The sequence below is a fragment of the Neofelis nebulosa genome, chromosome 5, assembly GCF_028018385.1.
Source record: "Neofelis nebulosa isolate mNeoNeb1 chromosome 5, mNeoNeb1.pri, whole genome shotgun sequence".
NCBI lineage: Eukaryota > Metazoa > Chordata > Mammalia > Carnivora > Felidae > Neofelis > Neofelis nebulosa.
In genome coordinates, this window is record NC_080786.1 from 30,596,004 (window position 1) to 30,609,534 (window position 13,531).

The window sequence follows — 13,531 nt, forward strand, 5'->3', positions numbered from 1 at the left end:
GGGAGGTACAGAGATTTCCTGTATCGCCGCCTCCATTACCAACATCACTCACAAGCATGCTACATTTGTTACTAAGTATGAACTTACATTCACACATCCTGGTCACCCAAAGTCCATAGTTTACTTCAGGGTTTATTCTTGATGTGTATGGCCTATGGGTTTGTACAAATGTGTAATGACATATACCGTCATTGTAATAGCATACAGAGTATTTTCACTGCCATAAAAATCCCTCTGTGCTCTGCCTATTCATCTCTCCCCTCCCTCCACATCTCCATAATCACTGATATGTTTATTGTCTATATAGTTCTGCTTTTTCTTTTTTTTTTTTTTTTTTTTTTTTTTTTTTTTTTTAAGATTTCCACATCTGGCTTTATTTTTTTTTTTTTTTCTTTTTTTTTTTTTTTAATTAATTTTTTTTTTAATATATGAAATTTACTGTCAAATTGGTTTCCATACAACACCCAGTGCTCATCCCAAAAGGTGCCCTCCTCAATACCCATCACCCACCCTGCCCTCCCTCCCACCCCCCATCAACCCTCAGTTTGTTCTCAGTTTTTAACAGTCTCTTATGCTTTGGCTCTCTCCCACTCTAACCTCTTTTTTTTTTTTTTTTCCCTTCCCCTCCCCCATGGGTTTCTGTTACGTTTCTCAGGATCCACATAAGAGTGAAACCATATGGTATCTGTCTTTCTCTGTATGGCTTATTTCACTTAGCATCACACTCTCCAGTTCCATCCATGTTGCTACAAAAGGCCATATTTCATTTTTTCTCATTGCCACGTAATATTCCATTGTGTATATAAACCACAATTTCTTTATCCATTCATCAGTTGATGGACATTTAGGCTCTTTCCATAATTTGGCTATTGTTGAGAGTGCTGCTATAAACATTGGGGTACAAGTGCCCCTATGCATCAGTACTCCTGTATCCCTTGGATAAATTCCTAGCAGTGCTATTGCTGGGTCATAGGGTAGGTCTATTTTTAATTTTCTGAGGAACCTCCACACTGCTTTCCAGAGCGGCTGCACCAATTTGCATTCCCACCAACAGTGCAAGAGGGTTCCCATTTCTCCACATCCTCTCCAGCATCTATAGTCTCCTGATTTGTTCATTTTGGCCACTCTGACTGGCGTGAGGTGGTATCTGAGTGTGGTTTTGATTTGTATTTCCCTGATGAGGAGCGACGTTGAACATCTTTTCATGTGCCTGTTGGCCATCCGGATGTCTTCTTTAGAGAAGTGTCTATTCATGTTTTCTGCCCATTTCTTCACTGGGTTATTTGTTTTTCGGGTGTGGAGTTTGATGAGCTCTTTATAGATTTTGGATACTAGCCCTTTGTCCGATGTGTCATTTGCAAATATCTTTTCCCATTCCGTTGGTTGCCTTTTAGTTTTGTTGGTTGTTTCCTTTGCTGTGCAGAAGCTTTTTATCTTCATTAGGTCCCAGTAATTCACTTTTGCTTTTAATTCCCTTGCCTTTGGGGATGTGCCGAGTAAGAGATTGCTACGGCTGAGGTCAGAGAGGTCTTTTCCTGCTTTCTCCTCTAAGGTTTTGATGGTTTCCTGTCTCACATTCAGGTCCTTTATCCATTTTGAGTTTATTTTTGTGAATGGTGTGAGAAAGTGGTCTAGTTTCAACCTTCTGCATGTTGCTGTCCAGTTCTCCCAGCACCATTTGTTAAAGAGACTGTCTTTTTTCCATTGGATGTTCTTTCCTGCTTTGTCAAAAATGAGTTGGCCATACGTTTGTGGGTCTAGTTCTGGGGTTTCTATTCGATTCCATTGGTCTATGTGTCTGTTTTTATGCCAATACCATGCTGTCTTGATGATTACAGCTTTGTAGTAGAGGCTAAAGTCTGGGATTGTGATGCCTCCTGCTTTGGTCTTCTTCTTCAAAATTACTTTGGCTATTCGGGGCCTTTTGTGGTTCCATATGAATTTTAGGATGGCTTGTTCTAGTTTCAAGAAGAATGCTGGTGCAATTTTGATTGGGATTGCATTGAATGTGTAGATAGCTTTGGGTAGTATTGACATTTTGACAATATTTATTCTTCCAATCCATGAGCAGGGAATGTCTTTCCATTTCTTTATATCTTCTTCAATTACCTGCATAAGCTTTCTATAGTTTTCAGCATACAGATCTTTTACATCTTTGGTTAGATTTATTCCTAGGTATTTTATGCTTCTTGGTGCAATTGTGAATGGGATTAGTTTCTTTATTTGTCTTTCTGTGGCTTCATTGTTAGTGTATAAGAATGCAACTGATTTCTGTACATTGATTTTGTATCCTGCAACTTTGCTGAATTCATGTATCAGTTCTAGCAGACTTTTGGTGGAGTCTATCGGATTTTCCATGTATAATATCATGTCATCTGCAAAAAGCGAAAGCTTGACTTCATCTTTGCCAATTTGGATGCCTTTGATTTCTTTTTGTTGTCTGATTGCTGATGCTAGAACTTCCAGCACTATATTAAACAACAGCGGTGAGAGTGGGCATCCCTGTCGTGTTCCTGATCTCAGGGAAAAAGCTCTCAGTTTTTCCCCATTGAGGATGATGTTAGCTGTGGGCTTTTCATAAATGGCTTTTATGATCTTTAAGTATGTTCCTTCTATCCCGACTTTCTCAAGGGTTTTTATTAAGAAAGGGTGCTGGATTTTGTCAAAGGCCTTTTCTGCATCGATTGACAGGATCATATGGTTCTTCTCTTTTTTTTTGTTAATGTGATGTATCACGTTGATCGATTTGCGAATGTTGAACCAGCCCTGCATCCCAGGAATGAATCCCACTTGATCATGGTGAATAATCCTTTTTATATGCTGTTGAATTCGATTTGCTAGTATCTTATTGAGAATTTTTGCATCCATATTCATCAGGGATATTGGCCTGTAGTTCTCTTTTTTTACTGGGTCTCTGTCTGGTTTAGGAATCAAAGTAATACTGGCTTCATAGAATGAGTCTGGAAGTTTTCCTTCCCTTTCTATTTCTTGGAATAGCTTGAGAAGGATAGGTATTATCTCTGCTTTAAATGTCTGGTAGAACTCCCCTGGGAAGCCATCTGGTCCTGGACTCTTATTTGTTGGGAGATTTTTGATAACCGATTCAATTTCTTCGCTGGTTATGGGTCTGTTCAAGCTTTCTATTTCCTCCTGATTGAGTTTTGGAAGAGTGTGGGTGTTTAGGAATTTGTCCATTTCTTCAAGGTTGTCCAATTTGTTGGCATATAATTTTTCATAGTATTCCCTGATAATTGTTTGTATCTCTGAGGGATTGGTTGTAATATTTCCATTTTCATTCATGATTTTATCTATTTGGGTCATCTCCCTTTTCTTTTTGAGAAGCCTGGCTAGAGGTTTGTCAATTTTGTTTATTTTTTCAAAAAACCAACTCTTGGTTTCGTTGATCTGCTCTACAGTTTTTTTAGATTCTATATTATTTATTTCTGCTCTGATCTTTATGATTTCTCTTCTTCTGCTGGGTTTAGGCTGCCTTTGCTGTTCTGCTTCTATTTCCTTTAGGTGTGCTGTTAGATTTTGTATTTGGGATTTTTCTTGTTTCTTGAGATAGGCCTGGATTGCAATGTATTTTCCTCTCAGGACTGCCTTCGCTGCATCCCAAAGCGTTTGGATTGTTGTATTTTCATTTTCGTTTGTTTCCATATATTTTTTAATTTCTTCTCTAATTGCCTGGTTGACCCACTCATTCGTTAGTAGGGTGTTCTTTAACCTCCATGCTTTTGGAGGTTTTCCAGACTTTTTCCTGTGGTTGATTTCAAGCTTCATAGCATTGTGGTCTGAAAGTATGCATGGTATAATTTCAATTCTTGTAAACTTATGAAGGGCTGTTTTGTGACCCAGTATATGATCTATCTTGGAGAATGTTCCATGTGCACTCGAGAAGAAAGTATATTCTGTTGCTTTGGGATGCAGAGTTCTAAATATATCTGTCAAGTCCATCTGATCCAATGTATCATTCAGGGCCCTTGTTTCTTTATTGACTGTGTGTCTAGATGATCTATCCATTTCTGTAAGTGGGGTGTTAAAGTCCCCTGCAATGACCACATTCTTATCAATAAGGTTGCTTATGTTTATGAGTAACTGTTTTATATATCTGGGGGCTCCGGTATTTGGCGCATAGACATTTATAATTGTTAGCTCTTCCTGATGGATAGACCCTGTAATTATTATATAATGCCCTTCTTCATCTCTTGTTACAGCCTTTAATTTAAAGTCTAGTTTGTCTGATATAAGTATGGCTACTCCAGCTTTCTTTTGGCTTCCAGTAGCATGATAAATAGTTCTCCATCCCCTCACTCTCAATCTAAAGGTGTCCTCAGATCTCAAATGAGTCTCTTGTAGACAGCAAATAGATGGGTCTTGTTTTTTTATCCATTCTGATACCCTATGTCTTTTGGTTGGTGCATTTAATCCATTTACATTCAGTGTTATTATAGAAAGATACGGGTTTAGAGTCATTGTGATGTCTGTATGTTTTATGCTTGTAGTGATGTCTCTGGTACTTTGTCTCACAGGATCCCCCTTAGGATCTCTTGTAGGGCTGGTTTCGTGGTGACAAATTCCTTCAGTTTTTGTTTGTTTGGGAAGACCTTTATCTCTCCTTCTATTCTAAATGACAGACTTGCTGGATAAAGGATTCTCGGCTGCATATTTTTTCTGTTTAGCACACTGAAGATATCGTGCCAAGCCTTTCTGGCCTGCCAAGTTTCAAAGGAGAGATCAGTCACGAGTCTTATAGGTCTCCCTTTATATGTGAGGGCACGTTTATCCCTTGCTGCTTTCAGAATTTTCTCTTTATCCTTGTATTTTGCCAGTTTCACTATGATATGTCGTGCAGAAGATCGATTCAAGTTACGTCTGAAGGGAGTTCTCTGTGCCTCTTGGATTTCAATGCCTTTTTCCTTCCCCAGTTCAGGGAAGTTCTCAGCTATAATTTCTTCAAGTACCCCTTCAGCACCTTTCCCTCTCTCTTCCTCCTCTGGGATACCAATTATGCGTATATTATTTCTTTTTAGTGTATCACTTAGTTCTCTAATTTTCCCCTCATACTCCTGGATTTTTTTATCTCTCTTTCTTTCAGCTTCCTCTTTCTCCATAACTTTATCTTCTAGTTCACCTATTCTCTCCTCTGCCTCTTCAATCCGAGCCGTCGTGGTTTCCATTTTGTTTTGCATTTCGTTTAAAGCGTTTTTCAGCTCCTCGTGACTGTGCCTTAGTCCCTTGATCTCTGTAGCAAGAGATTCTCTGCTGTCCTGTATACTGTTTTCAAGCCCAGCGATTAATTTTATGACTATTATTCTAAATTCACTTTCTGTTATATTATTTAAATCCTTTTTGATCAGTTCATTAGCTGTTGTTATTTCCTGGAGATTCTTCTGAGGGGAATTCTTCCGTTTGGTCATTTTGGATAGTCCCTGGAGCGGTGAGGACCTGCAGGGCACTTCCCCCGTGCTGTGGTGTATAACTGGAGTTGGTGGGCGGGGCCGCAGTCCGACCTGATGTCTGCCCCCAGCCCACCGCTGGGGCCACAGTCAGACTGGTGTGTGCCTTCTCTTCCCCTCTCCTAGGGGCGGGATTCACTGTGGGGTGGTGTGGCCCGTCTGGTCTACTTGCACACTGCCAGGCTTGTGGTGCTGGGGAGCTGGCGTATTAGCTGGGGTGGTTAGGCAAGGTGCACGGGGGCGGGAGGGGCAGGCTTAGCTCGCTTCTCCTTAGGTGATCCACTTCAGGAGGCGCCCTGTGGCAGCGGGAGGGAGTCAGATCCACTGCCGGAGGTTTGGCTCCGCAGAAGCACAGAGTTGGGTGTTTGCGCGGAGCGAGCAAGTTCCCTGGCAGGAACTGGTTCTCTTTGGGATTTTGGCTGGGGGATGGGCGGGGGAGATGGTGTTGGCGAGCGCCTTTGTTCCCCGCCAAGCTGAGCTCTGCCGTCCAGGGGCTCAGCAGCTCTCCCTCCCTTTGTCCTCCAGCCTTCCCGCTTTCTGAGCAGAGCTGTTAACTTATGACCTCCCAGACGCTAAGTCGAGCTTGCTGTCGGAACACAGTCCGTCCGGCCCCTCCGCTTTTGCCAGCCAGACTCGGGGGCTCTGCTTGGCCGGCGAGCCGCCCCTCCGCCCCGGCTCCCTCCCGCCAGTCCGTGGAGCGCGCACCGCCTCGCCGCCCTTCCTACCCTCTTCCGTGGGCCTCTCGTCTGCGCTTGGCTCCGGAGACTCCGTTCTGCTAATCCTCTGGTGGTTTTCTGGGTTATTTAGGCAGGTATAGGTGGAATCTAAGTGATCAGCAGGACGCGCGGTGAGCCCAGCGTCCTCCTACGCCGCCATCTTCCGGAACTCCCTTGGTTCTGCTTTTTCAAGAATGTCATATAGTTGGAATCATATAGTATGTAGCCTTTTGAGACTGGCTTCTTTTACTTAGTAATGTGCATTTAAAGTTCCTTCATGTCTTTTCATGTCTTGGTAGCTCATGTTTTTAGTGCTGAATAATATTCTATTCTTTGGATATACCAAAGTTTATTTATCCACTCATCTACTGAAGGACATTTTGGTTGCTTCCAAGTTTTGGCATTTATAAATAAAACTGCTGTGAACATACATGTGCAGTTTGTTGTGAAAACAATGTTTTCAGCTTCTTTGGGTAGATGCCAAGAAATACAATTGTTGGATTGTGTGGTAAGAGTATATTAAATTTTGTAAGAAAACACTAAGTTGCCTTCCAAAAAGTCTGTAACATTTTGCATTCATACCAGCAGTGTATGAGAGGTCCTGGTGCTCTACATCCTCACCAGATTTTGGTATCATCAGTGTTCCAGATTTTGGTCATTCCAGTAGATGTATAATTATTGTATTAATATGCATTTCCCTGATGACATCTAATGTAGTTCACCATTTCATATGTTTATTTGCCTCTGTATATCTTTTTTGGTGAGATGCCTTTTCAGGTCTTTGGCTCATTTTTTAACTGGGTTGTTTGTTTCCTTATTCATAAGTTTTAAGAATTCTTACTCTAATTTCTCCCGGTCTATGGCTTGTCTTCTCATTCTCTTCATATTGTCTTTCACTGAGTGGAAGTATTCAGTTTTAATCAAGTTCACCTTATCAGTTCTTTCTTTCAGGGCTCATATCTTTAGTGTTGTATTTAAAAAAAACATTCCTATACCCAAAGTTATCTAGGTTTTCTTCTATGCTATCTCCTAGGAGTTTTATAGTTTTGCATTTTACATTCACATCTTTGATCCATTTTGAGTTGATTTTTGTGACAGGTAGAAGGTCTTTGTCTAAATTTATTTTTTTGCTTGTGGATGTCCAGTTGTCCCAGCACCATTTATTGAAGAAACTGTCTTTGTTCCATTATATTGCCTTTGTTCCTTTGTCAAAGTTCAGTGGACCGTATTTATGGGGGTCCATTTCTGGACTCTGTATTCTGTTCCATTAAACTTTTTGTCTGTTTTTTCACTAGTACTATACTCTCTTGATAACCATAACTTTATAGTAAATCTTGAAGTCAGGTAGCATCAGTCCTCCAAGTCTTTTCTTTTTCTTCAGTATTGTTTTGGCTTGTCTGAGTCTTTTGCGTCTCCATATAAACTTTGGAATCAGTTTGTCAATATTCATAAAATAATTTGCTTGGATTTTGATTGTGATTGTGTTGAATCCATAGATCACATTGGGAAGAAATGACATCTTGACAATATTGAGCCCTCCTATCCATGAATATGGAATATCTCCCCGTTTATTTAGTTCTTCTTTGATTTAATTCATCAGAGTTTTGTAGTTTCCCTTATACAAATCTTGTGCTTATTTTGTTATATTCATACTTTAATTTTTTCAAATGTTAATGTAAATAATGTTGTGTTTTTAATTTAAATTTCACATGTTCATTGTTGGTATGTAGAAAAGTGACTGACTTTTGTGTATTAACCTTCTATCCTGTAACCTTGCTATAATTGCTTATTAATTCCAGGAAGGTTTTTTTTTCCTTTTTTCTTTAAGTTTTTATTTTAATTCCAGTTGGTTAACGTACAGTGTTATATTAGTTTCAAGTGTACAACACAGTGATTCAACAATTCTGTGTATCACCTTGTGCTCCTCGTGACACGTGCACTCCTTAATTCCCATCACATATTTAAGCCATCCCCCATCTTTCTCCCCTCTGTTAACCATCAGTTTTTATCTATAATTAACAGTCTGTTTCTTGCTTTGTCTCTCTTTTTTCCCTTTGCTCATTTGTTTTGTTTCTTAAATTCCACATATGAGTGAAATTATATGATATTTGTCTTTCTCCGACTGACTTATTTCTCTTAGCATTATACTCTGTAGCTGCATCCACGTCATTGTAAATGGCAAGATTTCATTCTTTTTTATGGCTGAGTACTATTCCATGGTGTGTGTGTGTGTGTGTGTGTGTGTGTGTGTGTGTTTGTGTGTGTGTGTACACACCACATGTTCTTTATCCATTTATCAATCAGTGGATACTTGGGTTGCTTCCGTATCTTGGCTATTGTAAATAATGCTGCTAGAAATGTAGGGGTGCATGTATCCCTTTGAATTGGTATTTTTGTATTCTTTGGGTGAATATCCAGTAGTGTAATTACTGGATTGTAGGCCAGTTGTATTTTTAACTTTTTGAGGAATCTCCCAGGGGGTTTTTTGTTGTTGTCGATTCTTTCATATTTTCTACATAGATGACCATGTTATCCTTGAGCAAAGACAGCTTTATATCTTCTGTCCCAATCTGTATACCTTTTATTAACTTTTCTTGCCTTATTGCAAGGATATCCAGTTGGTGTTGAAAAGGAGTAGTAAGAGGGGATATCCTTGCCTTGTATCTGATCTTAGTGAGAAGGCTTTGAGTTTCTCACTGTTAAGTATGATGTTAGCTGTACAGTTTTTGTAGATAGTCTTTATCAAATTGAGAAGGTTCCCCTCTATTCCCAGTTTTTATGAGAGATTTTTGTTTTTTTGGGTCACGAATGGGTTATTATAAATGAACTATTATTTTATGTTTTTATGCAAGTACAACTGGGTTTTATTTTAGTCTTCCTTATTCATCAATTATTCTTTTATTGTTTCACTTTTATCTATTGGTAATCTGTGTTTCTAGGCTCAGCTTGCCAATCGGAAACAGAAATTAGAGTCTGTGGAGCTGTCCAGCCAGTCGGAAATTCAGCATCTGAGCAGTAAGCTGGAACGGGCCAATGACACTATCTGTGCCAATGAGTTGGAAATAGAGCGCCTCACCATGAGGATCAATGACTTAGTGGGAACCAATATGAATGTTATACAAGAGCAGCGGCAAAAGGAAGAAAAATTAAGGGAATCTGAAAAACTGTTAGAGGTGTGTTTTAAAATTACTTCCATTGCGGGGGGCGCCTGGGTGGCGCAGTCGGTTAAGCGTCCGACTTCAGCCAGGTCACGATCTCGCGGTCCGTGAGTTCGAGCCCCGCGTCAGGCTCTGGGCTGATGGCTCGGAGCCTGGAGCCTGCTTCCGATTCTGTGTCTCCCTCTCTCTCTGCCCCTCCCCCGTTCATGCTCTGTCACTCTCTGTCCCAAAAATAAATAAAAAACGTTGAAAAAAAATTTTTTTTAAATTACTTCCATTGCGGGGGGAGCACCTGGGTGGCTCAGTCTGTTAAGCATCTGAATCTTGGTATCAGCCCTGGTCAGGATCTCACAGTTTTGTGAGTTCGAACTCTGCTTTGGGCTCTATGCTGACAGTGTGGAGCCTGTTTGGGATTATTTCTCTTCCTCTCTCTGTCCCTCCCTTGCTCAATGCTTTCTCACTGTCTCTCAAAGTAAATAAATAAAATGTGTGTATGCATGTTTTTAAGAGAAAATAATTAACCTCGAACTAGGTTCCAGAATCCATGGTTTCTTTCTTACTCTGCTGCCAGCGGATCAGACATTGATAGCTTTATTAATATGGTACCTGTTATAGTCTGACTCCCTGGCTTCCTTTCCTCATGAAATAGAAAAATTGTAATAACACCTGATTTTTTTCCTGAGCATTTTTCAGATTCTCCAGGAAGAAAAGAGGGAACTGAAGGCAGTTCTTCAGTCTCAAGAAAATTTCATCCATGAGGAAAGAATGCAGAAGGAGAAGCTACAAGCAAAATTAAAGCCAACTGACAGTCAACACACAGTACAGGCTGTGAGGTATATTTAATCCTAAATATTAATTGTAGCCATTTGGTTGTTTGGCATTCAGCACCAGTTTTAATACTGCATATTCATAATTTTGTGTTTGATCACATTATGGTTTTTCCTATTCAGTTTTAATTTCTGAGTTAAGTTTTTATGGTGTTATAAAATTTTGTGTGGTTAGTTTTTTTCTGCCTCCAGTTTGGGTCCTTAACCAAAAGACTGTAATGTTTAGAAAGTTAGAAAGTGCTTGGTCAATCTGTAGCCTTGGTGAAACTCCAAATGTGAAAGGAATTAGAGTCCACATCCCCTGGGAAGCCTCCGTTCTTGGTAAAATAGGTCATGATTTGCAGCTGCTTATCAACATCATTAATAAGCCAGCTATTGAGATAGCCCTTCTTAAAAAAAAATCCTAAAACTCATTTCTATATATGAATTATTGCCATGAGGTTTGTAATACAAAGTAATAGAGGAACTATGCTCCTGATTTAAGTCTGGTACACATTTCTACTCTTTACAGAACTTTGCTGTAACTTTTTAGTTTCTTTGGCTCAATGTATCAAGTGGAAACAAAATTTTTGGGTTTTTTGTCTTTTTCCCTTGAAAAGCAGGCCAAATCCCAGTTGAGAAAGGAGTAAACTGCTGCCGACTTCTTTGAGAAGCATCAGCTCTTGCTTCTTTACTCTCCCAAATGTTCTTTTTGTAAAGCAGGAATCAAGCTGAAGAGTTCTAAAGAGTTTCATTGCCAAAAACAGTTGAGAAATATGAACTGATTGTGCATTGTTTATTTGCAAAGATCAGAAACCTTGAACAGTCCTCTTGTGTCCTTCGTTAGGTCACCAGACGAGCCACAGGCAGAAAGGAGGTACACCTCGCAAGGGCAGGAGGACTTGGGCAACGTGCTGTCTCAGCTGGATCTCACCCACAATAGTGAAGAACTTCTGCAGGCAGAGGTGACTCGTTTGGAAGGCAGGTAGATAATTACATACCCTTTCAAGAATGTTCACGTTGTTAAAAATGATTTTTGATCATCATATTGAGAAACTAATATAACAGTCTTATTGAAAAAATAAGGTTTTTTTCTCTAGTTTCCACAAATAAGCTAACTTCTTATTTCAGTGAGAAAATAGAAGTAAGAAAAGGAGGGATTCTTGATTTTTCTCCCACCAAATCTACCGGTCTGCCTGCATCTGTGCCCTTAGTCTGTTAGAGTGGATGAGTGGATGGATGACATGTCTGTCCCCTACCACTTCACTTCTGTCCTGTTCTTCTCTCTTTTACATCGTCAAACTCTTCCTCTCTGCTCAATCATTCCCATGGGTATAAAGTAGGCTTAGTATTTCCTGTGTTGGGAGAAAATGGAAACCCTTCTTGAATCCTGTATCCCTGTCAAGTCGTTTCCATATTTCTCTGTTCTCCTTCAGAGTCAGATCTGTCAGAAGAGTTGTCTGTACCGACGCACTGATCTTGATCTTGCGTTTCTCCCCGTAGAATGCCTTCAGTTAGGCTCTACTGTCAAGCGGCCACCTCGCTGGAGCTGCTCTCAGCGAGGCACCCTGGGCACGTGGCTCTCCTTCTTCCTATTCAGAAGAGCCCTTGGGTTGTTTCTTGGGTGCTGGTTAAATCCTGATCTGTGCTGTAGCATGCCCATGCTTGCTTTGTTGTCATGCTTGTGAACTGTTTTTGTTTGTCATACCTCTAAACTTTGTGACTGGGAAGAGTTTCATATTTTGTGTGAAACATGAATCATGATCATTTGTACATGAGTACTTTCTGTACGTAAAAGATTTTAAACTGTACAAACTATTAGCCTTTAGGCAAAAAAACAACAAAAATATTGCCATTTTACCCTTTTAAGAAATACATTTTTTTGTGTTTACTTTTATTTCTTTGGTTTTTGGAAACCACCAAGTATTTTCTTACTAAATATCATGTGTGCACATATGTATGTGTGCACACACATACACATAGTTTATGCTTTATTTATTTTGCACCTTGGAATACTTAACATATTCTTGGTTATCATTATTGCGGTGTATGTGTATACTTTAGATTGAATAAAATAAAGGTTATTATTCTTTTTGACATTGGAACTAAAATTTACCTTCCTATCATAGATTTTCCATCGATGCACTTTTTAGTATTTTAGGTATGTTTTACCGTGCTCCCACAGGCTCTAAAGACTTACCTCATGTTTCTGACTTGCAGTGTGACCTTGGACCTGTAGCCTCTTTAAGCCCCCGTTTTCCCATCTCTAGCTAAGACAAGAGTATCTGTGATTCTTCTCTCTCTGCCTCAGTGTTTGACACACTGTACTTACATACGAGTACCAAATAAACAAGCATTCTACCACATTTAGAAGTAGGTAAACTTGAAATAAATGGACACAAACACCAGTGTTCAGTAATAAACAATGCCTTTAAAAATATTTTCTCTATCAAAGGCAAATTGAAAAAGGGATCCTTTTTTAGACAGTTTATTTATGTCATTCAGTTTGAACAAAATATTCCCTGAGAAAGGAGCAGAAGGATGTTTTTAGCAGAAATGAGTGGTGAGATAACAGAGGCATGGTGCCCTGAGGTTCTCATATCTGGTGAGGGATTGATTCTTAAGTAAGGGTGACAGGTTGGAAACTGTTTAAAGAAGAGTATTTTTTAGGTAATCAATATGTGGGTTTCAGGATTTTTGTGTTACGTCTGTGATCATATTTTTGTCATGCACACAGCTTGGAGTCTGTGAGTGCAACATGTAAACAGCTGAGCCAAGAACTAATGGAAAAATATGAAGAACTGAAGAAGATGGAAGTATATAACAACGAGTACAGGGCAGAGATTAAGAAGGTAAAAATCTGCCTGCGTTCGCAAAGTTGTGTTTATAGACTGAGCTGGGGGTTGGGAGGTCATCGGAGTTATTTTTAATGAGAGAAAAATGCAGTACAAAGAGCCACTTGATATTCAGGAGTAGCTATGCACCTGGAATGTGCTTTGGTAACGTCTTCGTCATCCTCAGGGATGCCGTAGAAATGTTTTTGAGATAATTGAAGCCTGTCCTTTTTGAATGCTATACTTTATTTTAAACGTGTTTTGATGAAAAGCTTTCTAAAAGTTATACACTTTTTTGCTTGCTAAAAGATACTATATGAACTAACATTTAATATTTTCTTACTGACTGGAGCTGGTTATGGCTGATTTTCCCATGCTGTGTGGTGTGGTTTTAATACCCTCACTGGCTGTTGAGGTATCAGAGCTGACTGTTTCCACACTGATGGGCCTTAGCTGTTACGTTTGTTGACTCGTATTTTTTATTACTTATTTGAGATTACTTCTAGTTTCTTCCTCTTCCATTTCTATTGTCTTCTGTGGACAAGGAAGCCATATAAA

General features: G+C 39.6%; 1 protein-coding gene across 8 annotated transcripts in view; it reads left to right on the forward strand.

Moving 5' to 3' along the window:
• Positions 1–13,531, forward strand: part of CEP63 (centrosomal protein 63) — a 71,930-nt gene that overhangs the window by 38,532 nt on the left and 19,867 nt on the right. For all 8 annotated transcript variants that reach the window (XR_009261790.1, XM_058729955.1, XM_058729956.1 and 5 more), the window contains 4 exons: positions 9,115–9,348; positions 10,027–10,166; positions 10,987–11,124; positions 12,877–12,991. Coding sequence is in view for 7 of the 8 variants with exons in the window: in XM_058729955.1 (XP_058585938.1) it covers positions 9,115–9,348; positions 10,027–10,166; positions 10,987–11,124; positions 12,877–12,991 (627 nt within the window). In the remaining variant the exon portion in view is untranslated. The remainder of the gene's footprint in view (positions 1–9,114; positions 9,349–10,026; positions 10,167–10,986; positions 11,125–12,876; positions 12,992–13,531) is intronic.